Raw genomic sequence first — 25290 nt, 5'->3', positions numbered from 1 at the left:
ATGACCCTCCAAACTACTGCTGAAGAATTACATTTCTTGGAGTTATGTTAAGAACAAGCTAACTGAGCAATTCAGCTTAAAACATAGCATACAAATGCACGAAGGAAAATGGCATGTTAATATTCCAGAAAGAGCTAAAGGAAAGAAAGAGAAGAGACAGACAATCCCGTGCACGATACTGTCTACAGGAGAGACCGAGTGCGATAATTGGAACCTCAAAAGATAGCCTTTAAATTCTGAGCTCAAGAGGGGGAAAAAAAACACAGCAAAGAATCAAGAGATAGCAAACCGGGTTAGGGTTTGGGAGCAATACTTCGATGGGGAGCCACTTCAGGAGAAGCGTTCCACAGTGTTATGTTTGCTATCGCTAGTAAAGTTAAGCATCAAGAAATAGACAGACGGACAGAGAAAAGAGCGAGGGATGATTGCACGGTAACAGCTGCCAGATACAGGATACAGCTTCAGCTTTCCAACCTCGGAATCCAATAGGCCTGATGCCACCCAATAGGGCAGCAGTTTACTGCTCGTCTTATTTGGAAGCTTCGCTCGTACGACTGCACTGGGCCCATCAGGTCAAGTGACGGGTGATGGCACGAAAGGCGTAGAGCAGTTCAGCCTGCATGCGAGCCTCCATCAGAAGAAGATTCACATGGACCTAAGGGAAGATCGAAACAAACTGGTGAATGCCTGTGGAGGTTCTCAGTCATCCAGGCCATAGCTGTCTGAAAGGTGCTTTTTCAAAAGGCAACTGGACTGGGTTTTGTTGTTTTTTTTTTGAGGAAGAGGAAGAAGAAGAAGAAGAAGAAGAAGAAGAAGGAGGAGGAGGAGGAGGAGGAGGAGGAGGAGGAGGAGGAGGAGGAAGAAGAAGAAGAAGAAGAAGGGAGGAGGAGGAGGAGGAGGAGGAAGAAGAGGAAAAAGAAGAAGAAGAAGAGGAGGAGGAGGTTTCACTTCTCATCCAAGAAGCTTCATCATTTGGGATGGTGAAGTGTGTTTGTAAAGAAGACTTCCATTTCCACACACACAACACCCCCCATCACAACTGCTGAAGCTTCTTGGATGAGAAGCAAAATGTCTTCTTCTTCGTCCTCAAAAGAACAGCCCAGTTACCTTTTGAAAAACCACTTTTGAGACAAAAAATTGGTAATAGTAATAATAATAATAGCAACAACAACAACAACAACAACAACAACAACAACAATAATAATAATAATAATAATAATAATAATAATAATAATAATAATAATGCCAAATCCAGTCTAAACATCTGGCTGACTGTACGATGATCCATAATAATAATAATAATAATTAGTTGGAAGGGACCTTGGAGGTCATTTAGTCCAACTCCCTGCTCAGGCAGGAAACCCTATACCATTATACACGGACAGAGAGAGCTGTTCATAGTGTTAAGAACTTTTTTCAAAGAGCGGCTTGATCTTTCAAGAGGTGGGGTGGTGAGGTTTAAAGGAATGAGATTACTGTAACCCATTCTACCTGGAGCTGCCCTTGAAGGCCACCTGGAAACTTCAGAGGGTCCAGAATGCAGCAGCCTGTCGACTTAGTGCTTGGTCCCAGTACAGCCACATTTACACCTTTAGTGATTGGTCTAAATAATGCCACTTTATACTTTGGGTACCAATAGGTTTCTGTGTGCAATTCAAGACGCTGGTTGTGACTATAATAAGGTGTGGGACATGACTTAGAAGGCCTCAACCTGCCTCAGAGCTTGAGTGTCTTAGAAATAGCCTTTCCCGAACAGTTTCCAGCTGTCTTCCCCAGAAAATGAAGGAGCACTGCTGAGTGTCCCCAGCTACCAGGAGATCTGTTGGTAAGCATTGTCTGTGGCAGCCCCCTCCTCTGGAATCCTGAAGTGCCTGTGCCCTCACCCGCACTCATGGCCTTCCAGGAGCTAGTGAAAACATGGCTCTTTGGGGAGGCCTCTGAGGGACAATCATAATACCACATCTCAGTTTTAGAACGTTTCATTCTAGCCATAATTATTTTTTATTGCTCTCGTGTTTTTAATGCTTAATTTCTATAAGGTGCCTAGAATCTAGACCAGTGGTTCTCAACCTTTTTAATGCCGCGACCCCAACCGGTCGTAAGTCGAGGACTAAACCGGTCGTAAGTCAAGGACTAAACCGGTCGTAAGTTGAGGACTAAACCGGTCGTAAGTCGAGGACTACCCAACCGGTCGTAAGTCGAGGACTTTCCCTGCCCGGGAGCGCCGCGCATGCGTGGTTCCGCCCCCTGCGCCGGCCGAGGCGTAGCTGGCAAGCGGCAGAGACGGAGCAGGCCGTCCACCAGCTGGCCCAGCCCAAGGGAGGTAATGCACCCTCCGGAAAAGGGGGAAAAATGGTGGACAAAAAAAATGGCGGACAGCCTTGCTTGGCGACCCCCGTGAAATGGTCAATCGACCCCAAATGGGGTCCCGACCCACAGGTTGAGAACCACTGATCTATACGGTTTCAGGTGCCTAGATAAATTTTTACAAATAAATAAAAAGTTCAGGAGTGCCAGCTCAGTTCTCATCGCTTGCAGCGTGACCTGGAATGTTAAATGTGAGAAGAAACTGTCACAGAGTTACTTCGGAGCCAGATGTTACAGGATCCTTGTCATCTGCCACTGCCTTAAAACAGAATTTCCATCCCATCTCCTTTCTTTTAAACGTAGACCATTCCACCCACCGGTTTTGAAGAAGGGTGATCACTCGTGTGGTTGTGCAGAATATTAATGCAATGGAAAGGTGTACTTAGTGTATGGATGTGACAATTTGCTTCTGCAGAAATGCAATTTCCCAGGTTAGGTACCAAAAGGACGTGTGCTAATGTGTTTGAGGGACTCACCTTTTCTGAGTGCTTGAACTGGCGCCAGTAGCTGTCGTACATGCGCTTGGTAGTTCTCTCCGGGTAGCAGGCCACTGTCTTAATGTAAATCTTCAGGTTCCGTTCAAGTAGTTGATTAACTTCCCCATAATCATAGTCATCATATCTAAATGAGAAAAGCTTTGCTGAGCATGTGATATTTTTAAAAAGCAATTCCTTTCCTTTTTGGGATGGGGCGGGGGTGGTTTGAAAAATCCTTTAAAACTGGGCATCAGGATAAAAATGCCTGATTGTAAATCTTACGATTTCAATATGATGTAGTTCAGTTAGCTTTGTCAGACTTTAACCTGAAATGCATCTGAAAAGAGCCAATTTTCATTAAAAATCTTAGGACCAAATTCACCTAGCGTATTTACTAGGATGGAGTTGAATTCACAATTAGGAGCTGAATTCACAATTTCAGTTGTGAGTTGAAACCTCTTAGAAGAATTTGTTTCATGGAAATCATTTTTAAGATTTTTGTGGAACCTGATTCACAAGAACCTCGGGTCATTTAGTTAGCAAAATTTCACCCACAGTTCAGTAATGGTCATCCATCTGAAAAGTTCTGTAAAGAATACTGCAGAAGTGGGGTTGAAAAGATATTGCAAACATAAAATGATTGTATTTTGCACCGTATGTGTGTGTGTAGAGGAATGTCCCTGAATAAACTATGCTCCAGAATTCATACAGATCAGAAAAAAAATTAGTAAGCAAAGAAGAGAAAAGTAGCTGTCCTTCTCTCACCTTCCATTCAAAATACATGTCAGGGGTGTCAAACTGCCGGCCCGTGGGCCGGATGCATCATAGTGAAACCGTGCCCACCCCATTGCCGGCAATGGAAAAAAAGTCACGATATGTTGCAACAGGTCACATGACGTTGCAAGTTTGACACCCCTGTTATAAGTGCTTATCCTCTATCAAAGAAATCCACAGGAGGTGTCCCAAAAAATCAGGATGGCCATCACCTGAAGCCTTGCAATTTTTTAATGTGACTTTTGGGGGCTCCCTTCACTGTGCAATGAACAACCACTTAATAAAAGTCGGGCTGGATACTGAGCGATGCCTGACCCAGGAATGTAAGTTGCTGAACAATCCTGAATAGGCCAAGAGAGTTTCACTCACCATGGATAATTGTTCTTCTGAGTAAGAAAGAATAAGGGCCAAACTAGCTGACCCATCTTTTGATTTTGATTATTTAGATTTTGATCATTTACCAATATATTTTGATTTTTTTTGTTATGCCTGCTAAGGTTGCCCAAAAAACTAGAAAACAAAAGAAAACTAAAAGACACATTTTAAAAATTACATAAATGAAATCGATTTTTTTAAAAAAATAAAGTAGTTCAAACCTTCCGCCCTATATTTAAAAGCACAGCAAAGCTAAGCAGAGTCTCTTCACCCACCTAAGTATTATTATCCAAGAAAGGCCTAATCTTGCATTCCACTAAACAAATGCTTTTCCAGGAGGTGTATCTATGCCTTTCACATATCCTGAGTCAAAGCTGTTTAGGTCATTTTCTGGTTTAACTTAGCCTTTTCACTAGAAAACATAAGAAGGGGCATTATATTAGAGCAGGGGTAGGCAACTTCGGCTCTTTTATGACTCGTGGACTTCAACTCCCAGAATTCCTGAGCCAGCCATGCTGAGGGGAAAGGGAGAGGTTTCCAAGCTGAGCCATTCTGGCTCGGGAATTCTGGGAGTTGAAGTCCACGAGTCATAAAAGAGCGAAGGTGGCCTACCCCTGTACTAGAGCAATCTGGGTTTCCTGAATCTATTTCATTAAACTGGTATGAAGTAGTTTTAAGATTATTAACAGGTTTTTTTGAATTATTATTTGCCTTTTGAAAACACCGCTTGGTGTTTTGCACTTGGTCAAGTCCAGGTACTGGAACGTCCTGCATCTCCCTGAGTGAACTACCTAACGGAAACAATGAAGTGAGACTTCTTCCAGTTATTTGGTCCCCAAATTGCAGCATTTTCAGAAATTTTCATTAGGACTTCAGCAGGGAAGGAAAACTAGGGTTAAATGTTAAAAGAATACGGGTAGTCCTCGATTTACAACCATTCATTTAGTGACCATTTGGAGTGACGATACTGAAAAAAGTGACTTATGACCCTTTTTTTCACACGTCCATTGCAGGGGGGGTCATGTGATCAAAATCCAGGCACTTGGATATTTATAGTTTGTTATGAAATGAGATAAGGGAAACTTTGGTTACCCAAAGTTTGAAAATTATGGATATTAAAGGTTAATTGGAATATTGATGAGAAACTAAAAAGTAGGTAAAAATTTATAATAGGATATGGGGTGTTTTATGAAGACTGATTAAGATATGTATAAGCTAAAAATGTAGATAAATGTAATAATGATGTTTTCATTGAGTTGATACAGTTAAAAATGTACTAGCTTGAATAAGAACTGCCTGTATTAAATAACAAGGCATATGTAACATCATATTTACTTTGCCCCTAAATGGAAAAAACAATATCTGCTGATCCTACAGCATTTCTTCAGTTCTTGGGGAAAAACAAACAAATAGCGACTGATTATTAACCTAGACCGGATGCCATCATATTACTTTTGACTGTGTTTATTTCTGTTCTTTAATTAAAAATGCATATTCATTAATGCACTTCTATTTGGTTGTACTCAGGGGGGGGGAATACAAGTTAACACATACTGAGGTTTTTTCACTCCAGAGGATAATATTTATCTCTCCTCTATTGCATCATATTTAATTTTTCAAACATAAAGTAACTACAGTGCATACATAACATCCACTGATTATAGAGTGTGACTACTACAAGTCGGGAAACAGCTGAATACAGCCATTATCCCAGCCGGTGTATAACATACCTGATGCCAAACATACAGTGAACGTAATTAAATAAAGCTCTTCTTAACATTGTGGTGTCAACATCTTCGTGGCTGGCCATGGTGTTGTAGGTGAGGTTGTAGACCATCCGAAATTTCTCATCCAGGAGGTGCCCAATATCAGAATACAGCCTGTTCACAAGGGAGAATCCGTGATTTTCCCAAGTATAGTCCTATAAAAGAAGTTAATTCCACAAATTTGTTTGTAGTTCAGCAGTTCTTTTTCTACACTTAAAAAAGTTCTAGTACAGGTAGTCCTCAACTTACAACAGTTCATTTAATGACTGTTCAAAGTTACAACGGCACTGAAAAAAGTGACTCATGACCATTTTTCACACTTATGACCTTTGTAGCAGCCCCCTGATCGTGTCATCAAAATTCAGATGCTTGGCCACTGGTTCACAGTTATGACTGTTGCTGTGTTCCAAAGTCACATGATCACCTTTTGCGACCTTCTGACAAGCAAAATCAATATATAATAATAATAATAATAAAGTTGGAAGGGACCTTGGAGGTCATCTAGTCCAACCCCCTGCTTAGGCAGGAAACCCTATGTCATTTCAGACAAATGGCTGTCCAGTCTCTTCTTAAAAACTTCCAGTGTTGGAGCATTCACCGCTTCTGGAGGCAGGTTGTTCCACTGGTTAATTGTTCTAACTGTCAGGAAGTTTCTCCTTAGTTCTAGGTTGCTTCTCTCTTTGGTTAGTTTTCATCCGTTGCTTCTTGTCCTGCCTTCAGGACAATGGGGTAGCCAGATTCACTTAACAACCGTGGTACTAACCGATCAATTGCAGCCATTCACAACCAATCAATTGCAGCCATTCACTTAACAACTGTGGCAAGAAAGGTAGTCAAATGGGGCAAACCTCACTTAACAAATGTCTCGCTTAACAACAGAAATTTTGGGCTCAATTGTGATCGTAAGTCGAGGATTACCTGTATATGTCGGTGCCTCCCTGAAAGTTGTTCTAATTTATTTGGAGAATGAGCTTAAATGTCATCAGCAAATGAATTCATTGTTGGGGGAAAAAAAGGGAATTACTCTGGGAAACGCAATTCCTTAGATTCATTTAAGTTTAGAAACTTTTGAGATATCTTTTCTCCAACGATAACGCTTCTTTAAGAATGTATTAATCGTGGGCAAAGATCATAACTCAATGGCAGAGAATGTGCTTTGCATGCCAAAAGGTCATAAGGGGCAACCCCAGGCATCTCTAGGTAAGGCTTGGAAGATTCCTGGTGTGACTCTCGGAAAGCAGCAACCAGGCGATGCTTTCTTTTTTTTTTTTTATTGAAAATTTTATAAAAGTTTTACAATATACTTCCCCCCTCCCCAAAACCCACCCTTCCCCTCCCCCTCCCTCCCCCCCCACTTCCCAGAGCCAATCACAGGGTTAACAATACAATAACCATACTCTATCTAACATTAATCAACTATTAGATTAACAAATCTGTAACATCCTTTAACTCTCTTTTAAACAAACATGTTAAACACAATAATTATAACATCATATTAATTATAGATAAAAGTAAGTGTCCAATTTTAACACATAAACTACATTAACACACTAAAATTTACTCAAAAACCAAATGAAACTTTTTAGTACCATATTTACTCTCAATATAATCTATCCATCTTCTCCAAACCAAAATATATCTTTCTTGTGAATAATCCTTCACATAAGCGGAAATCTTGGCCATTTCTGCTAAATTTGAAACTTTAAGTGACCATTCTTCTATAGTGGGCAAACGTTCCATTTTCCAACATTGAGCTACTAGTAATCTTGCAGCAGTTATCAAATTCAACATCAAATCCATTTCTTTTTTATCCAAATCTTCCATAATACCCAACAGGCGATGCTTTCAATTGTGGACTGGATAGAACGTTATTCCTGTGTTCAGAGGTGTAACAGAAAAAGAGTCATTCTGAACAAAAGCCAGGACGCTCACTCCCAAAAGACAGCTCTGCTTCTTATTTTGGTTCTCCGTCAATAAGTTATCCGTGTGACTAACCTGGGCTCGAAATGTCGGAAGATGATCTTCCCCCCGTCTTGCAAAATCTTTGTAACCAAACCCAGGGTCTTCAACATAGCAGGAAACATCAGCCGTGGAAACTAATTCGTCATCAAAAGCTGTGAAAGAAAAGGAAAAGATAGTAAAATGTACCTTTTCCCCCCCCCTTATCAGATTCATCTCAAAACAAGGATGTGATACCAAAGGATCCCCATTGGCTTCTCCCAACCTAATTTTAACTTCTGAATTTAGAAAGGGAACTGTTACTGTCTGAGCTACATCTAACATTATGAAATTCAGTTGCAGGCAAAAAAGATAGTTGGTTCGTTCTCAGTTAGAGATGTTGTTTTGACATGTGGCACAAAGTTGGACAATTTTAAAAGAGACCTCAATAAACTAAAAAAAATTGGAAGTTCAAAATGCAACTGTGGGCTCATGCCTAGCCAAAAAAAAAAAAAAAAAAGACAACTTGAAAGAGAATTTGCAGGTAACAGTGAGGGATTCATTTTAAATATATATTTTTGCAAACTAAATCTTTTACCAAGATATTAAACTCCAATTATTCCTGAAATGCTTCTGAACGAGGGTGGGCCATTCAGTTCAGAACACCAGTCAGCTGAGCTTCCATGAATCATTTCCAATTCACTGGGTCAGTACTGGAGATATTCAAGGTTTTAGGATCTCTATATAAAGGTATCTTCAGGGGCTATTAGAATGCAGTATTGCAAATTTTTAACTAGCATTTAGCTGATAATAAGGAAAAGTCCATGCAAACTATAGGGATCCTGCCCAGAGAGATACCCCTAGTTTTGAAGTAGAATGCCAATCTATTGAATGCCATAGCTTGGGCTAGTGTGGTCATAGCCCCACAAGGTCAACAGGGGCAAATAAAGATTTGTCCACAGCTCAGGAGAAGAAAAACAAGAGCAAGCAAGTTTGATTTCACCCTAGTGCAGTGATGGCGAACCTTTTAGAGACCGAGTGCCCAAACTTTAACCCAAAACCCACTTATATATTGCCGGGTGCCGGGTGGGCATGGCCGCCGGGTGGGCGTGGCTACAGTGGTCATGGCAGATGGTTGGGCATGGCCAGGGTGGGCATGGCCAGCTCAATGTTGCTCCTGGGGAGGGACGCCTGTGAGGGCTGGGCAGGGTTGGGGGAGATCCAGGGGTCTCTGGCAGGTGGGGCGGTGGGCAGGAGGCAGGTTCTGCAGGGTGAGGCGAGGCAGGGTGGGGGTCCATGTCACAGGGCAAGGCGAGGCAGGGGCCGGGGCGGCTGCTGCCTGACACCATCAGCCCCCGCACATAAAGGCCAGCAAGCGCATGGGTGCTGGGATGCATCTGGCCACCTGGGACCTCGGCAAGTTAGCAGGCGGCTGGTTGAAGAGGACGGTTGCCATCACCGGGGCATGGCGTGCGTGCCCACAGAGAGGGCTCCGAGTGCCGCCTCTGGCACGCGTGCCATAGGTTCGCCACCACTGCCCTAGTGCCATTTGAGTAAAGCTGATGAAAAAAGATATCTGGATAAAAGCCAAATTCCTCAATTTCCTGAGCAATATGGAGAAGATCCAGCAATAAAAATAGTCCTTGACTTACAACTACAGTTTGGACCAGACCAGACCTTCCATTGCTAAGTGATACGGTCATTGAGTCATGCCCAATTTTTTTGCCGGTAAGCCATGTGGTTGGTAAGCCAATCTAGCTTGGCCCATTGAGTTTGCTTGGTGGAAGCCAGTGCAGGTCACAAATGGTGATCACATGACCTCTGGATAGTGCAACTCTTGTAAATACATGCCAATTGCCAAGCCCCCTTATTTTGATCACATGACTTCGAGAATGTTGCAAATGGTTGTAAGGGCAAGGATTGGTTGTAAGTCACTTTTTCAGTGCTGCTGTAACTTCAAACAGTAATTAAAGAAAGGGTTATAAGTAGAGGACTATCAACACCAACAATTAAAGACAGGGTATTTCTCTTATCAAGAAAGCCTCCATCCATTTGCTCCTCTCTGCCAACTAAATGTTCAAAGGATTTAAGTTCACGAAATATCCTTTTTGAAGGTTGATTGCTACAAAGTTGTTTGCAAATTATCTTGATTCCCCATCTGGGCTGACTCCCAGTCATCCTAATGAAATTGGGTGGGGAACCTGCTCTGTGTCTATTACTAGCCCCATTAAAAAGAAACCCTTCTGTTCACCACCCAACTATCACAAGGACACCTTTATTTTTATTCTGGCTCATTAGCCAATTAAAACATAACTATGTGGGAAGAAACCTAATTGGCCAGCATCCAAATAGTTTCTTAATGCAGTTTAAGAAATCAAAGTTGTCAAGCCTTGAATTACTCTTTGTTTTGTGACCGATTCCTGCCATCTCTTTTGGAACAGGCTTTCTGGAAGTCTGTGACAGCATTATTTTTTTTTAAATATGAACAGATTATTAAAAGCAGAAACTAAGCAGTAAAAAAAGTCTTCACCTGCCTTATCTTTACAGCCTGTATCCTCTGCCTTTTCCATTTTGAGTGACATAAGAAAATGTTTACTGCATGAGATAATTTGCTTCAAAAATATTAGTTTTAAAAATAATAGAAGGGTATGAAATGCAGCCTTTTTTAATCCTCTTTTCCAGCTGTTCAGCTCAGTTTTTCCATTGTGCTAGTCACTGTAATAATTTGGGCATCACAAAGATACCAACATACGTCATTCCTTCATGGGGATTTCTGTGCTATCCTAGGAAGAATGCAGTAACTTTTATTCTACAATAATTGAAAGCCTAGATTTTGGGTTTAGCAAAATAACAGAGTTGGAAGGGACCTTGGAGGTCATCTAGTCCAACCCTCTGCTCAGGCAGGAAATCCTATACCATTTCAAACGAATGGTTCTCTTCTTAAAAACCTCCAGTGTTGGAGCATCCCCAACTTCTAGAGGCAACTTTCATCTTTCTCCTTCTTCCCACCAATCCAGCTTTCTCCATCCGACACACCTTCTACATATGTAAATGTTATTTCCCAGAATTCTCAACACTGAACATGCTTGTTAAGAGATTAAGGGAGTTGATGTTTAAACATTGGGTGGATGTCTAGGGCTGAAGAACTGGCACAGAACTCTGTTGGAGGAAGTGAAGTGACTTCACATTCAAATAAAATCCCCGGCCAAGATCCCTACTCAGCAAGTGCCTGGGGGCTGAGAGCATAACATGTACCATTTCACCAGGGGGGGGGGAGGGGAATTTCTAGCTTTGCTGTAAATTTATTTATTTACCACATTTCGGAAGTGCTCATCTCCCTTGCAGAGTAAAATATTAAAAAATTAAAAAGGATATAAAAGTTAGATTATTTTTTTTTTAAATCAAGGCTGATTAAAACACTTATGCTTTATTAAAAGGCAAAAGAAGTGCTTTCAGGCTGCTAAGCAGCCCCGCGGCTGCCTGCTCCTCCGTGCTCCTCACCCAAGGCCGCGTGTTTTACTCCTTTTCGGAAGGCCAAAATAGTAAGGGCCGTGCCTCACCTCCAAAGGAATAATAATCTACAGAGCAGGGGGTGATGGCAAAGAAGGCTTTCTTCTTGGACCCCGCCAGTCAGAATGCTGAAACTCCGCAACATACCTTCTCTCCCTGACCGGGTGGGACCGGCTGATGCAACGGGATGAAGATGCTTCCCTAGGTCAGGGCTTTTCAACAGTGGTACGGGTACCACCTGTGGTACATTGGCACCTGGCAGGTGGTACGCGACCATCCTAGAAAAGTAGCAGGGGAGGGGAATGAGCTGAACTGGTGGCAGCACCGCACAAGCCTGAGCGAGAGATGGCTGGAGCTGCAGGGCTGTCAGAGCTCAGCGGAAGCGCCAGGATCAGCGCTTCTTCGGGACTGTCAGGGCTCAGTGGAAGCGCCAGGATCAGCGCTAGGGTCCAGCTGGAGCTCGGCACTGATCCTGGTGCTTCTGCTGAGCCCAGAAGAAGCACCGATCAGCTGGAATGTTGCAGCATCTCCAGGGTCTTGTGATTTACATTCAGATGCTTGGCAACTGATTCATATTTATGACAGTCACAGAGTCCCAGGGTCATGTGAAGTGACCAAAACCTGCTGCAACCACCCAGCAGACGGGGGGAATAAAAACCAAACACCCCCCCACCCCACCTCCGCTGCCAATCCTCAACAGAAATGCTCACAACAATGAAAACCTCGGACAGGAGGAAGAGCGCCGCCGGGTGGGCAGGCAGGTGTCTTGCTCGGCTGTGGCTTGGGGGGGCACTTTGTTCAGTGCCATTGTAACTTCGAACAGTCACTAAGTGAACTGTTGTAAGTTGAGGACTACCTGTACTTTATCACTTTTTTCCTTTTTTTGGGGGGGTCATCAAGTTTTTGACACCTTGCTAGGCGACTGGTGGTACTCGGATGTTGCCATATCCTAAAAGTGGTACAATGGGTGAAAAGGTTGAAAAGCCCTGCCCTAGGTAGCCTGGGCCCATGATATGTATGGCTTTAAAGATCATAACCAACACCTTGAATTGGACCTGGAAGCAAACTGGCACCCAATGCAGTTCGCAGAGCAAAGGTGTTACATGTGCCCCGTGTTACCCCATGGCTGGCTGGGGAATTGGAAGTTCAGACGTCTCAAAGTTGCTGAGGTCGAGAAATTCTGCTCTACAGTCTCCCAAGATTTTACTGAGCTACCTGGGGCACAGCTTTTTTTTTTTTTTTTTTTGGAATATGTCACTTCATATTCCCGGTGATGAATTAGGTATTTGAACATTCCAAAACTCTTTATACACCTTTTAATTTCGTTTTCATTTTCTTTTTGCAAAATTAGCATGTCGGAGACAGATGAGCTAAAGCCTTCCAGACTTTTTATGATTAAAGATTTATTACCAGGGTAGAGGAACATGCAAAGAGTGTCCCCGCTTAGAATACTCTGAAATGACTGAGTCGGAAGAAATCAGATTTCCCTGCATGTATAAACTGGCTCAGGACAACCTCCAGCACCTGGGAACCACTTTTGTAGTTTACTGGCTTTTATTTAATTCAGGGGACTGATCTGAATTCTGAAAGGAGCTCCACTGGAGCACACAGAGGGCAATACCTTCAGTAACAACTAGCAGGCTCTCTGATTTTTCCTTCTCAAAGCGTGTGTCCATTTCTTCTGGGGAAGCCTCGTCGTCCTCCTGCAGTCTCTTCATTCTGTCCATCAAGGCTTCCAGCTCGCTTAATGAATTGGAGAGCTAGAACAGACCACAAGTAGGAAGAATGTGACAAGTTATTGATACTCTTTTGAGAGGAAATTCATTTTTGCTCACTATTCTACTTGTACTGCAAGTAGAGCAGTGAAGCGGGGTGGAAAGGTTTCAACAGTGATACCACTGTAGCCCAGGGGATGCCCAATTGGGGGCTCCTTTCATGTTCCCATTAACTTGCCCATTGAAGTGGTAACCATTTATCTACTCGCGGTTGCCTGCTTTCAAATTGCTAGGTCAGCAGGAGCTGGAGCGTGTGATGGGAGCTCATCTCTATTCTATACTCTATTCCGGGCATGTCAAACTGCCGGTCCACGGGCTGGATGCGTCACTCCGAAACCGCACCCACCCCATTGCCGGCAATGGGGAAAAAAAATCGCCGTGCGGCATCATGTGACGTCGCAAGTTTGACACGCCTGCTCTATTCTGTTCTATAGCACCATTCTACTTTTTATATTTTATACTCAAATTTTTTGGAGGGAGGGAAGAGGGATACCCATGTTCTCTTCCTGGCTAAATTATGTCAAAACAACAACAATAACAACAATCCATCCTTTCCCGCTACCTGTGGTGGCCGCGAATAAAACCATGCTTCTGCCTATTACAAGAAGCAACAGCTGAATATGTCAGAAGAAACATAAAACCAAGTTGGATGTAGTGAAAACAGGATATCGAGGAAGTGCGTGTCATATGAGAAGCTGAAATAACATCAATGGATGCTGAATGAATGTGGATTGCATGAAAAAGTGAGGGAACAACATCATTTGAATTCAATGAGATGGCCTGTATTAGTTTTTAATCTTTTTTTCCCCAAAACCTTTTTAATAAAATTATAGAAAAAAACATTAAAATGATTAATGGAACCTGTCTGCAATTCTCTCAACTACAAATACCCCCTATGTCACAATTATGCAAAAATTGATAGGGGCTTGATATGGAAGTGGAAGAAGTAGGTAAGGGAATGACACATTTACTATATTTTAAATGAAAGCTTTTTACTGGCCTTGCCTTAAAAAACAAAAATGAAAACAAGTGACCCTGAATCTTCAGTCACAATTTGCAATACTTGCAGCATTCTGATTTTCATCCCTACAACAGCCTGGCGTTTCTGTGTAGCAGGTGCAAATGTGCAGCAGTGCTTAGAAAAATGAAGATGACAAATGCAAGTAGCCAAACCAGTTCAAAAGTGGGGAAGATTCAGTAATCACAACAACAGAGACACTATAACCATAGCTGACAGAGAATACATCTCTCCATAAGGAGGAGAAGCAAACAAAGAAGCAAACCCAGTTAATGGGAGTATGATAACTGGTGGGACCACAAAATAGGCAAAAATGAAGAAGCTAAAGTGCTCTAGGCTTTGAGAATTTAAACAGACAAATACAAACACCTGCCGTGTAACACCCCAAACTTAACAACTGTTGATAGAAAGACAAAGAATTCTGGACTGTGGATGTGGCAGCACCTGGAGACAATAGAATAGAAGTACTGGAGAAAGTCACCAACATAAAGACCTGCATATAGAAGTAGAATGACTGTGGCAAAAGAAAGCAAAGATAGTACCGCTAGGAATAGGCGACCAGCCTTTGATGCAGTTTCAAAACATTTGGAACACCACTTGAACAATATTGGCATTGAGAATTCATTTCATTTCATTCATGCATCAGCCAACTGCTAAAAATAACTTTACTTGGAACATCCTACACCAGACATGTCAAACTCGCTGTCATGGTTCCGAAAAGAAGTAGCTTTTCAAAGAACTTTGAGACTTGATTACCTTAAAGCTTCCCACGAACAATAGAAAGCCAAAAACTGAACCCCCCACCACCCAAGCACTCGTGACAATGCACAACTCCCTCCCTCCTTTCACAGTCATCAATCATATGCTCCAATTAGTTTGAAGTGTGAATTGCTACCTCCCTATTTTCTCCTGTTACGCTGACATTGGCTGTGCTATGCTAAGGTATTGTTATGATTAGCTGGCATACCTTCCCACTCACTGGGCTAGTATTGTCTGCTTTAACTCTTGAAGTGATATGTAGGCTAAATAAGATATGTTTGCTTCTTCACATATGGCAAGCAAGAACATCCAATGTTAGCAGACTTGACATCCGCGATGTCATGTGACGTCGCACAACGTATCGGGACGGTTTTGCCATTGCCGGCAATGGGGTGGGTGCGGCTCCGGATGACACGTTCGGCCCACGGGCCGGCAGTTTGACACCTGTGGCCTACACCTTGTGATGATACTTTTAACACCATAAAACAGCAACATCTGCCTATCCCAGGTCCTTGGGAAGAACTTGATAAGTGGATAAAAATACCAAATCCAGTCTAAACCTCTGGCTGAATGTGTGACTGGTCATAATAAGAAGCTACAGAAGATATTCTGCACTGCCGGAACTCAGCTTGGAGCCTTCTGCAGAATAAAGAGCCCTTCAGCATTTGGGGAAGAAAAAAAAAAGACATTGTTGATCACTATATAAGAGAATGGATTCATGAAGAACAAAGGGATTCAACTATGCTCTGGAGAAGGCAAAGAGAAGAGTCAAAGTATAGGCTAATTACCATGAGGAACCAAAAACAAATCATGGACTAGCCAGACCTGTTGGCTTATGAAATGTACTTTCTGCCAGGAGGATGGTTGAGAATATAGATAAATCAACTTCTAAGGTTTACTAGTTTCAAAATTTAATCCTGCCTAGTCATCCTGCTCTTTACAATTGGCAGAATATATATCAAGTCTGACAATTATTCTTGGTGTTAATTCATGTGAATGTAGATGATTCTGCCTAGAGCAGTTCTAATTTCATGAACATGGACTTGAGTTGGAAAAAGACAGAATAATGCAAGTGGATGGCAGACCAACAACTGTATAGTTAACAAAGAGATCTGTTTTTGGAGACCATGGTTTGGGTTATCTATATTATGGTCTGCAGGCATAGGAGAGGTTGCACCATATGCTGCTGAAAATGTATCTGCCCAAAGAATGATAAGCTTGATCAGAAGGGCTTTCAATTGAATCCTGTGGGAGCTGGAAGTAAAATTTCCTAAGTGAGAACCTCAGATAAAAATATAAGCTATGTAGAAACAGATAAGAATGCTGAAGTAATAAGACTTATTAAAATGATCAGTGAACAATAAAAAAGGACACTGGCAATTAAAGCTCAGTATGGCCAGATAGGTATCTTGGACTTCAAAATGTAAATTTTAACAAAACAAATTCATGGCAGGAGAAACCATGGGAAAAGGAGTTTAAAATCACTAGGAATTTCTAAAAAAAGGAGACATCAAAAGCCCAAATGCAAAAAATCCCAATAAGAAAAAAGTAGAAGATGGGAACAGAAGTCAACTGAAAACCCTTAGCAAATGTCTGAGAACTAAAAGGAGTAAAGACACACAAAAATATATATTTAAATGCAACAGCAAAATGCTAACAGCTGACAAAAAAAGCAATCCTCTTCAAATCGGATATCCAAGATGTTATCTAGTCAATAAAAATTATGAACAACATGATGAAAGGTCAGGGTCAAAAGAGAAATGTTTTCAGGGTATGCCTATGTATTTTGAATGAGTGAAATCTTCAAACCATGTATATTGTACAGAAAAACCGAAAGATCTAGCTGTGGAGCCATCTGAAACTTTATGTATTATTTTTCATAAATGACAACACTCAGCTGGCTCAAACATTATATTCCAAGGACGTTTATGAGTAATTTTTCATCAAATTGGAGAGGAAGCAATTGTATTCTTCCCTAGCCATCGTAGACAATTATTAAGAAAATAGTTAACATACACCATAGAGCTGAAAATACCATTTAGGTTATTGAATTCAAATTCCTGCTTCATGCAAAAATTCAAATTAAAACAGCCAAAACAGATTGGTGACCAGATGTCTGGCTAACCAAGCTTCTCTTGATAAAGGAGAGATTATGGGATCATCCACTTGCACTCCAGACAGCACCTCCTCATGAGTAGACAGCTCATGATTGGAATGGCTGGGAGTTGAGGGATTTCCACCAAGTTCACAGCCATAATATAGCCTTATGGACACAAAGTTTTGTGGAAATGTATTTCTTAATCACTTTTTGAAATTGCTCCATAGTTGTTATTCAACTATTAAGAACCTTCTGAACAACAAATTTGATATCATGAGCAAGGTGAGTCTACTTTAATCCTTATTGAAAGAAGTTTCAAAATAAGTTTAAGGTGATTAGAATATTGATTTCAGAAAGTTGTAATAAATGGACAAAAGGTCCAGATGATTTGAAATATTTTTTTTTCAAATTATCGTTACAATCCTTCTTATTAGAAAAAGCTGTCTTAAAAGAAATGATAAGATGGCAAATTGAATCTTGGACACTAGAGGGAACCAAAAGAAACTAAAGATTACAATTATAAGAGAAGAACACTTAAATTTGTTACCACAGAATGGAACAAAATATTTGAACACTGGATGCTTTGGAGGATATTTTTGAACAATGGACCCAGAGGTTAATTTTAAGAGTGTCTGCTTCTGTAAATAGACTGTGTTTAAAAGATGTTATGGAAGAAGAACAAGTTTTACTGGATAAGGCTGACACAAATCTCAAAGTGGATTTAAAAATGATAAGCTACAAGAATGATATGGAAAAAGATGCTAGACTGGATTTACAAATGAAACCAGCCAATGTCTTAATAATTATAGGGGATGCATAAATGGTAAGAGCAAAAGAGCAATAACTCTCTTATATTGAACTTACAAAAGAGACTTTTTAAAGTTCTGAAAGATTTTGTGAGAAGGGCCAAAGAAAAAAATGAAAAGTTCTAGAATTATACTTTGAAAGAATTAAAGATCAAGATTGTTACAAATAAAAGGAATGAATTTAAAATGGTTTTTAAAATCAAGCTTAAAACAGATATGTTGTTATTTCTGGTAACCCGTTAATAGAATTTTGCTGACCAGGATTGAATGAGGAGTGTAAGAATTTGTTTATAGATAAGGGATGAAGCTATAAATAAAGACATTGTTGTATTTTAAGAGAGGGTGATAAATTACTAAAATTGTTTATACTTGTTGGGAAAGGGAATTCATTTCTTTATATATTTGGGTTTTTTTCTTTACTATATTTTTATTTTTTATTTTCTCTTTGTCTTCTTTTTTTCCTTTCTGCACTTTCTATTTTTTCTTTTTTTCTTTTCTGTTTTGCAGTTTATGTATTTATCTGTATTAATAAAATTTTCTGAAGTTTAGGGAAAATTTTATTTTTCTTTCCAGTTTGGGATTCAATTATATTTTCTGTATAAGAAGGAAATCATTATTGCCCAGCAATTTAAAAGAAATATTGTTGGGAAATGTTGTCCCCTCCATTTCCTGGCATTTCCTATGGATCATTTTTTCAGGATCTTTACCAACTGCCTACCCCTGAATCCCAGCAGTGTTTTCTCCACCGAGAACTGGCCCTGCCCTACAACTAACCTCCCTGTTCTCCACCCAACATTTGATCCTAGTTCTGTTGGGATTTGCGTTTTGGTTCCCACATTCCAAGCATTGATAGACTCCAGAGAAAACCGCAAGCCGAAATGATCTCCCTTTCCAAGCCAGCTTTTATAACATCAACAAAAGTGAGAGGAGAGACAAGAAAAGAACAACTAACCCCAAAGCTGTTACTTTTGAGGGATGCGTTTTCAATGTTGTTGTCATTGGCAAGATCACAGACACAGAAGTTGTTAACTGATATGAGTCGGTAGCCGTTTGAGGTCCCAAAATCTCTCTCTGGATTGATGCCACTGCCAAAAACAAAACTTGCCAGGGAGTGATAATGTGCCAAAAGGACCACGGCATGCACTAGTTCAGGAAGAGACCAATTGTTTTCCCCTGTCTTCACAAGTTTCTGAAACAAAACAAGAAGAAAAAACACTACACATGTGAATTTTCGTTTTATATATGGGCACAAGAAACAGGCAGAGTCCTCGGTCAAGTTTTAATTTCTGAGTTGGAAGCAGCAAAACCAAAGCATGCCAAAAAGCTTTCTAGCCTAATCTCCTTGAATCGTTACAACGTAATTTAGAGGTACTGCATTTTTCCCAACCTTTCTGCTGTAAAATATAAATCAAAATGGAAAGACAAGGCCCTTTGGTGTTTAACCAGGATTATAATTAGATGGTTTGATATCTCGGGCAGATTATTTTTTAAATGAAAAGGCTCAGGGACTCTCGTTTGCCAAACTTCGAATAAAAATGAGGATTACGAATCTCAAACCCTGCATGTTGGCTATATTTCCTATTTATAGATAAAGGTTCCTCAGTTACATTTCATCCACAAAGCCAAGAGTCCTTCCAAAGGTGAAAGATATCTTTTTTAATATGAAAGGGAAGCATCGTAAATAAAAAGCCAGTAATCATATTAATTATATTTAACTCATTTAGAGAGGTTATTTTTAAAAAAGGAAATTAATTTAAATCAAAGTTGACTGTATTCTAGCCTTGCCAATTACTGGAATCTTGCCTCTGGTGTGCTATTGAAAAGGCGAGGGTGGTCTTAACCTTGTGCACGCCTGCTTTAAGGTACTTTACAGTTTAATTGTATTAAATTTCAAGTGGAATGCCAGGAAGGCAAGCCATATTTGCTCTATGCCAAACTGTAAACATGAACCAGTTCTTTTCTAAAAAAAAAAAAAAAAAAAAGCCAAAAGCCAAAAGCATAAAAAAAAACTTTTCTGTTTAGCTCTGTCTCACTCCCTCTAGAAGGGGCAACTTATCGCTTCCCAGGCATTACAACATGACTTAGATATGCAAAGAGGAGTTTCAGTAGGTGCAGTTTTGCTCACCTGTATGACAAACCGGGCCTGCAAATCTCTTCCTCCTTTGAAAAGAAGTAAACAAACACACTTCCCAACGGCCTGACAGATCTTTTAATAAAAAAAGGCCCCCAAACCCCTCAACCAAACAGGAAAAACAGCTTTAGGAGGCGGTATCGACAGGAGAGAAGCCACATTTATAAATGTTCTTTCTGACTGCTTTTCTATTCCTCGACTTGGTGATGTCTGATTTGCAGAAAGTTGACACAGAGCTCAAAGAAAGTTGTAAGGAGACTATCAAATCCTAGCAAACGCTGTATAATTTTGGCACAGGCAAATGCTTGAACATCTGGCTTACCTCTCTAGCCAATTCTAATATATATATAAGCATATACCTGAATGTGCTCTTTGGAAACCAGCCAAGGTCGGTGTGCAAGCAGTTTGTTGATTTCGTTCAGATTTTTCAGCCTTTGAGGAATGTATTCTAAGCCATTCAGCCATCCTGGTATCCCTCCAGTCTTCAGGAACTCTTCCACATGTATATTTATTAGATAGGAACACTGGTGCCTGGCAGCAGCCTAAAGATAAAACCCAAAGAGGAACATGAGCTTATGATAAGAGATTAGAAAACGGGTAGGCAGATGTAAGAGGAAAAAATAGCTTTACAATAAGGAAGAGAGAACCCTGCATTCAAGGGTTTCTACAGAAAAGCTTACAAGAAACTTCACTGCAATTGTTTTACCAGAAAAGAAGATGTGTGAAATATATTCAGGTAGTCCTCGACTTACAACCGTTTGTTTAGTGACTGTTCAAAGTTACAACAGCACTAAAAAAAAACAAGTGATTCATGACCATTTTTCACACTTATGAAAGTGTGCGCAGCATATGTCACGTGATCAAAATTTGGGTGCTTGGCAGCTGGTTCATATTTATGACAATTACAGCATCCGGGGGTTCTTCTTTGTGCGACCTTCCGACAAACAAAGTCAATGGGGAAGCCAGATTCACTTAACAACCGTATTACTAACTTAACTGCAGTGATTCACTTAACAACTGGGGCAAGAAATGTCCTAAAATGGGGCAAAATTCACTCAACAAATGTCTCGCTTAGCAATAGAAATTTGGGGTTCAAATTTGGTTGCAAGTCGAGGACTACCTGTATATTGTGGACACAGAATGGGAGAGTAGCCAAGCCTAAAATGGCTAAGTCTATGTGTACCCATTGCATGAATGTCCTGTACAAAGCAAGTGAACTCTGCCACAGCAATTGTGACAGAGAGCTGTAAGGGTAGAAGCCATTTGCTTAATTTTTGCCTTTCCCAGGAATTCATTGTGGCCTTAAGAAAACTGCTATTATTCAGCCATACAGTAACCCTTCCAACACCACTATGAGAACAACAATATACTGTACTGCAGTAGAAGTTTTGTGACTACTGGAAAGATTCTTTATGAACATTGAAAATGTTGTATTTTAGCTGTTGCAAAATTTGTTTTTTGAAAACTATAGATCAGAGGTCCCCAACCTTTTGAGCACCAGGGACCAGTTCCGTGGAGAGAGGTTTTTCTGCAGACCGGGGGGCGGGGGGTTCATGTACTGCCTGCATCCCACGGATGGGGCTTTGCTTATTTGCGCAGACCGATTTCTGGCACGCTGTGGCCCAGTGCTGGTCCATGGACCAAGGGTTAGACCCCTGCTATAGATTATTGTTTTAATTGTTTCCAAGTGCAGAATTCAGAATTCCTTATTTTGAATGGTATTATTTAAATGACTCATTGGCTACATATCTCACACAATCGTAGATAGCTCACAACAACCACATTTTGGGTGAACAAAGCTTGTAATGTGTTAAGAATGAAGAAACTCCATCTATGACTTTAGACTATATATATAGTTTGTGTGCGTGTGTGTGTCTCGGGTCCAGCTGCTAGATCAATTAGATGTGGGTGACAGTTTTATCCCCTTCCAGTTCAAAAGAAAGTGACACTTGCTTCAACTTACAACACTAGTGGAAAATATACTAATGTAATTATGATGGGAGATGAATCAAGAAGAGATATTAGACTTTTTCAGGGCTTACCATGATTGCTATGTAGTGCCGGTAGGGCAAAGGAAGAGGACCGTCCACGCGCAACATATAAAATTGACTGCGGAGAAAAGACTCCAGGTACTGAATGTGTAAACTCATGACCTGAGTGATGTTGTCTAGGCGACCAGATGTAGAATATTCTTCCACAAGCAGATGCATACGTTCATTCAAACTATTGGCTTGCATAACCTTTAGAGAGGGTTCAAAAGCAAGGTAGACTTCATTGATCTGATCCAGTTTTGTATGGTATAAATAATTATTCCAAGACATGCTTTAAGAAGAAGCAGGTGTGGAAGTTTAAAGAAGATTAAATGAGAGAACTTTTTTTAAAAAAAATGATTACACCATAACAATAATAATAAAAAAATAATAAAACATACATACAGTAGAATATCAGCCATAGTATGACAGAATTTCAGGTGAACTGAAGGCCATCTGAAGAAACCTCTTATCCTAAGAGGTTTAGCATAATGCTGAGGTAAAATTTGTTGAACAAAGCTAGTGTCGGTCTTGAAGATAAGTTGTCAGACCTGTCTCAACTTAGGCTTCTAAGTAAAAACGATCCTTAACACCATCGGGTTGAGAAAGGTACGGTTTGCAAAAACCCCACGGTAGATTATATCTCTGGGTGGGTTGGTAATGCAGTTCTGGCTTAATGTCAGACCTGTCTCAGCTTGATTTTCTAAGTAAAAACGATCCTTAACTCCTCTTGGTGAGAAAGGTATAGTTTACTAGAAGTCAAGTGAGTTACCGTAGTGCAAAGCCAGAACTAAAATTCGTGTGCCAAAACTCCAAGTGAAAACTTTTTCCTGCTTAGATACTTCCCACTGCTGGTCCCCCCACTGTCCAATCAATTTCAAAGAAGATGTTTTAGAAACAACCACTCTGATTGTAGGCTGGCTTGCAGCTATGTTCTTCTCATCGTGGAGTGACCTTGAAACATTGTCTCAGGCACTTTCTTAACTTTCACGTTACCCTCAAGTGCTCCCCCTCGTTTTTCCCGTCCCCCCAGGTTCCATGGCAGACTGGAACCGAAATGATTGCAGAGCGCAGCGTGAGGTAGCAGTTCTAACGGAAGTAGTCTGTTCTTTTTGTTCTTTGGCCAATACCAGAAAAAGTAGGTAGAGCAAAGAACAAAAATGAAGCAATATTCTAAGTCCAGGTACAGCAAAATAAAATAAGACAGGATTTGAAAAACAGAAGACAAAGACCTTATGGTTCTTTTTTAGGATTGTCTAGGTCAGGGGTAGGCAACCTTGGCTCTTTTATGACTCGTGGACTTCAACTCCCAGAATTCCTGAGCCAGCATGGCTGGCTCAGGAATTCTGGGAGTTGAAGTCCACGAGTCATAAAAGAGCCAAGGTTGCCTACCCCTGGTCTAGGTAAACAATTATATTATGGCTTATACAGGTGGTTAGAATTGTTCAAATCCATTAGTGAAATGGCCAAACAAGTTTTCCCCAACCATTCTATCATTGCTAAGCCATTACCAAGAAAGTACTGCTCTGTGTATTATCTCCCCGTATCCTGACTATTTAGCTGCAGTTTTATCATAATTCTTCCTTAACAGCCCCTCATCCCTAAACCCCTTAATTTTAACAGTACCATATCCTTATACTGCACAATTTGGGGACATTCCGGTACAACAGGCACAAATAAAGATCTATTACTATTCAGTACCAGATTCATATTATTTTCAAATCTATCCTAATATTTCTCCTCCTTGACAGGTTTTTTTTCCAAAAGCTGAAGAAGCTTAGACCATTATTAAAATGCAAAATTTAATATGGCATAAATATTCATAATATGCAATCCACTCTAGCTGATACATTCTTAACAACCAAGAGCATTCAAATCATTTAAAGTCAAATACATAAATATCCAGGTTCAAAATAATTATTTTAATTCACAAGAGGGGGAAAAATAGATTTTTTTTAGTAAGTTTTGTTACCAAAGATTAAGCTTTTGAATTTCCTATACATCAGACTAAGCCACTGCCTCAATAGCTTGATTCAAAACTTGGGATTTTAAACTGTTGGGACATTCCAGAAATTGAAATGGCTGTGGTGGAAATTGTTCAATGGGTCCATAATCTCTTTGCATTGCTTTGCTGCTTAATGTTCATTTCTTAAAAGAAAGAAAAAAAGAAAAAAAAACTTACTTCCTTCTCTGGTACAAAGGCACTTGGTCCTCTTGTTAAAGGGAGAGACACTCTGATTTTCTTTTCCTGTAAAAGAAAGTAACAGATGCAGTTTTTAGCATAACTTTATTTGTGTCATCTTTAATATTAAGATTTCCAGGTGGTAATGCATCAATTGAAGTTGACTGCCAAATTTTTATGAAACCTATGACTATATTTTAATATCTTGTCTCATGACTAAGAGGTCAGTGTAAGATGTCCATGGCATGTCCCACAAACCCTTCTACAAATTGAAAAAAAAACATTCTATAAATGCCACTTTCCATTGTTCCAACACAATTGCAGAGATGGCATGCTGGATAGAATGGATGACACCGCGGTAATTTATTGCAAGACAAACAGATCAGGAAGCAGAATGAATCAACATTATTATCAATTTGCCCCCCATCTCACGGTACAAGGCAACTCTGAACATGCCATTCCTTTGTACTCCACTCACTCCAAATTCGAGATCTGGGTTCACTTTCGGTTTATTTCTCATTACAATCATCAATGTCATCTCTAGCCTGTAGCCTCAGGTTCCTGGTTGTCTACTCTCAAACAATTCTACCAACTTTCCCTTGGTGCTACTTATGGTTAAAATTCATTTCCACGACACATACCACCCGTTCAATCTTTTGCATTCCTTCTTAATATTCACTGCTTTCATAAAATCTTTGGCTTACTTCCTTAACCTCCATCTTCAGTTACAATAATATCCCTCAATGTCTTATCAATCATGCTTTCTATTCAATCTTTCATTCCCGACCTTCCCTATAATATTATTTGTGTGCTGCCTGTATACTGTGGATGGGGCTTTGTTTGTTTGCGTGGACTGGTTTCTGGTATGCTGCAGACCGGTGTCAGTCCATGGACTGGGGGTTGGAGACCCTTGATCAAAAGCGTCCCCCAGACTTGGATAAGATCTCTACACCAATTGTGATTGTTAATATGGTAGAAAGGGGAAATTATTTAAAATATGAGGAATAATCACATTAACTGTATTCAATTAAATTAAAATCTTACTTCTTTTCCCTTGTCCTGATCAGATCACAGTTTACAATGTGCTCCCTTACTCCATGCTTCTCAAGGCCAAAGGGGAGCTTAAGTTTGAAAGAGACTGGGCTTCCAGGCCTGTTTCGCTCAAAATTAGGCATCTGTAAAAGTTCTATGTATATTATAAGAAGTGAGTCAACTGTAATCCTCCAGATGTTGCTTAACTATCGTTGTTATAATTCTAGTTTGCATGATCAATGATGTGGGATGT

At 40.4% G+C, this 25290-nt stretch overlaps 1 protein-coding gene across 1 annotated transcript; it reads right to left on the bottom strand.

The window, feature by feature from the left end:
- Nucleotides 1–352: 352 nt before the first annotated feature.
- Nucleotides 353–24065, bottom strand: SESN3 (sestrin 3). Its single transcript, XM_015824534.1, has 9 exons — nt 24006–24065; nt 21836–22033; nt 20153–20335; nt 18615–18851; nt 12838–12966; nt 7754–7906; nt 5723–5913; nt 2844–2988; nt 353–655 (listed from the first exon to the last, which is right to left on the bottom strand). The coding sequence occupies exons 2-9, from the start codon at nt 22028–22030 to the stop codon at nt 569–571; spliced, it is 1320 nt and encodes a 439-aa protein (XP_015680020.1). The 5' UTR covers nt 22031–22033; nt 24006–24065; the 3' UTR covers nt 353–568.
- Nucleotides 24066–25290: the final 1225 nt, after the last annotated feature.

Source organism: Protobothrops mucrosquamatus, unplaced genomic scaffold (genome assembly GCF_001527695.2).
Source record: "Protobothrops mucrosquamatus isolate PMUCROS unplaced genomic scaffold, P.Mucros_1.0 scaffold2272, whole genome shotgun sequence".
Taxonomy (NCBI): domain Eukaryota; kingdom Metazoa; phylum Chordata; class Lepidosauria; order Squamata; family Viperidae; genus Protobothrops; species Protobothrops mucrosquamatus.
The sequence above is the reverse complement of the archived record's forward strand: the minus strand, read 5'-3'. Positions and strand labels throughout refer to the sequence as shown.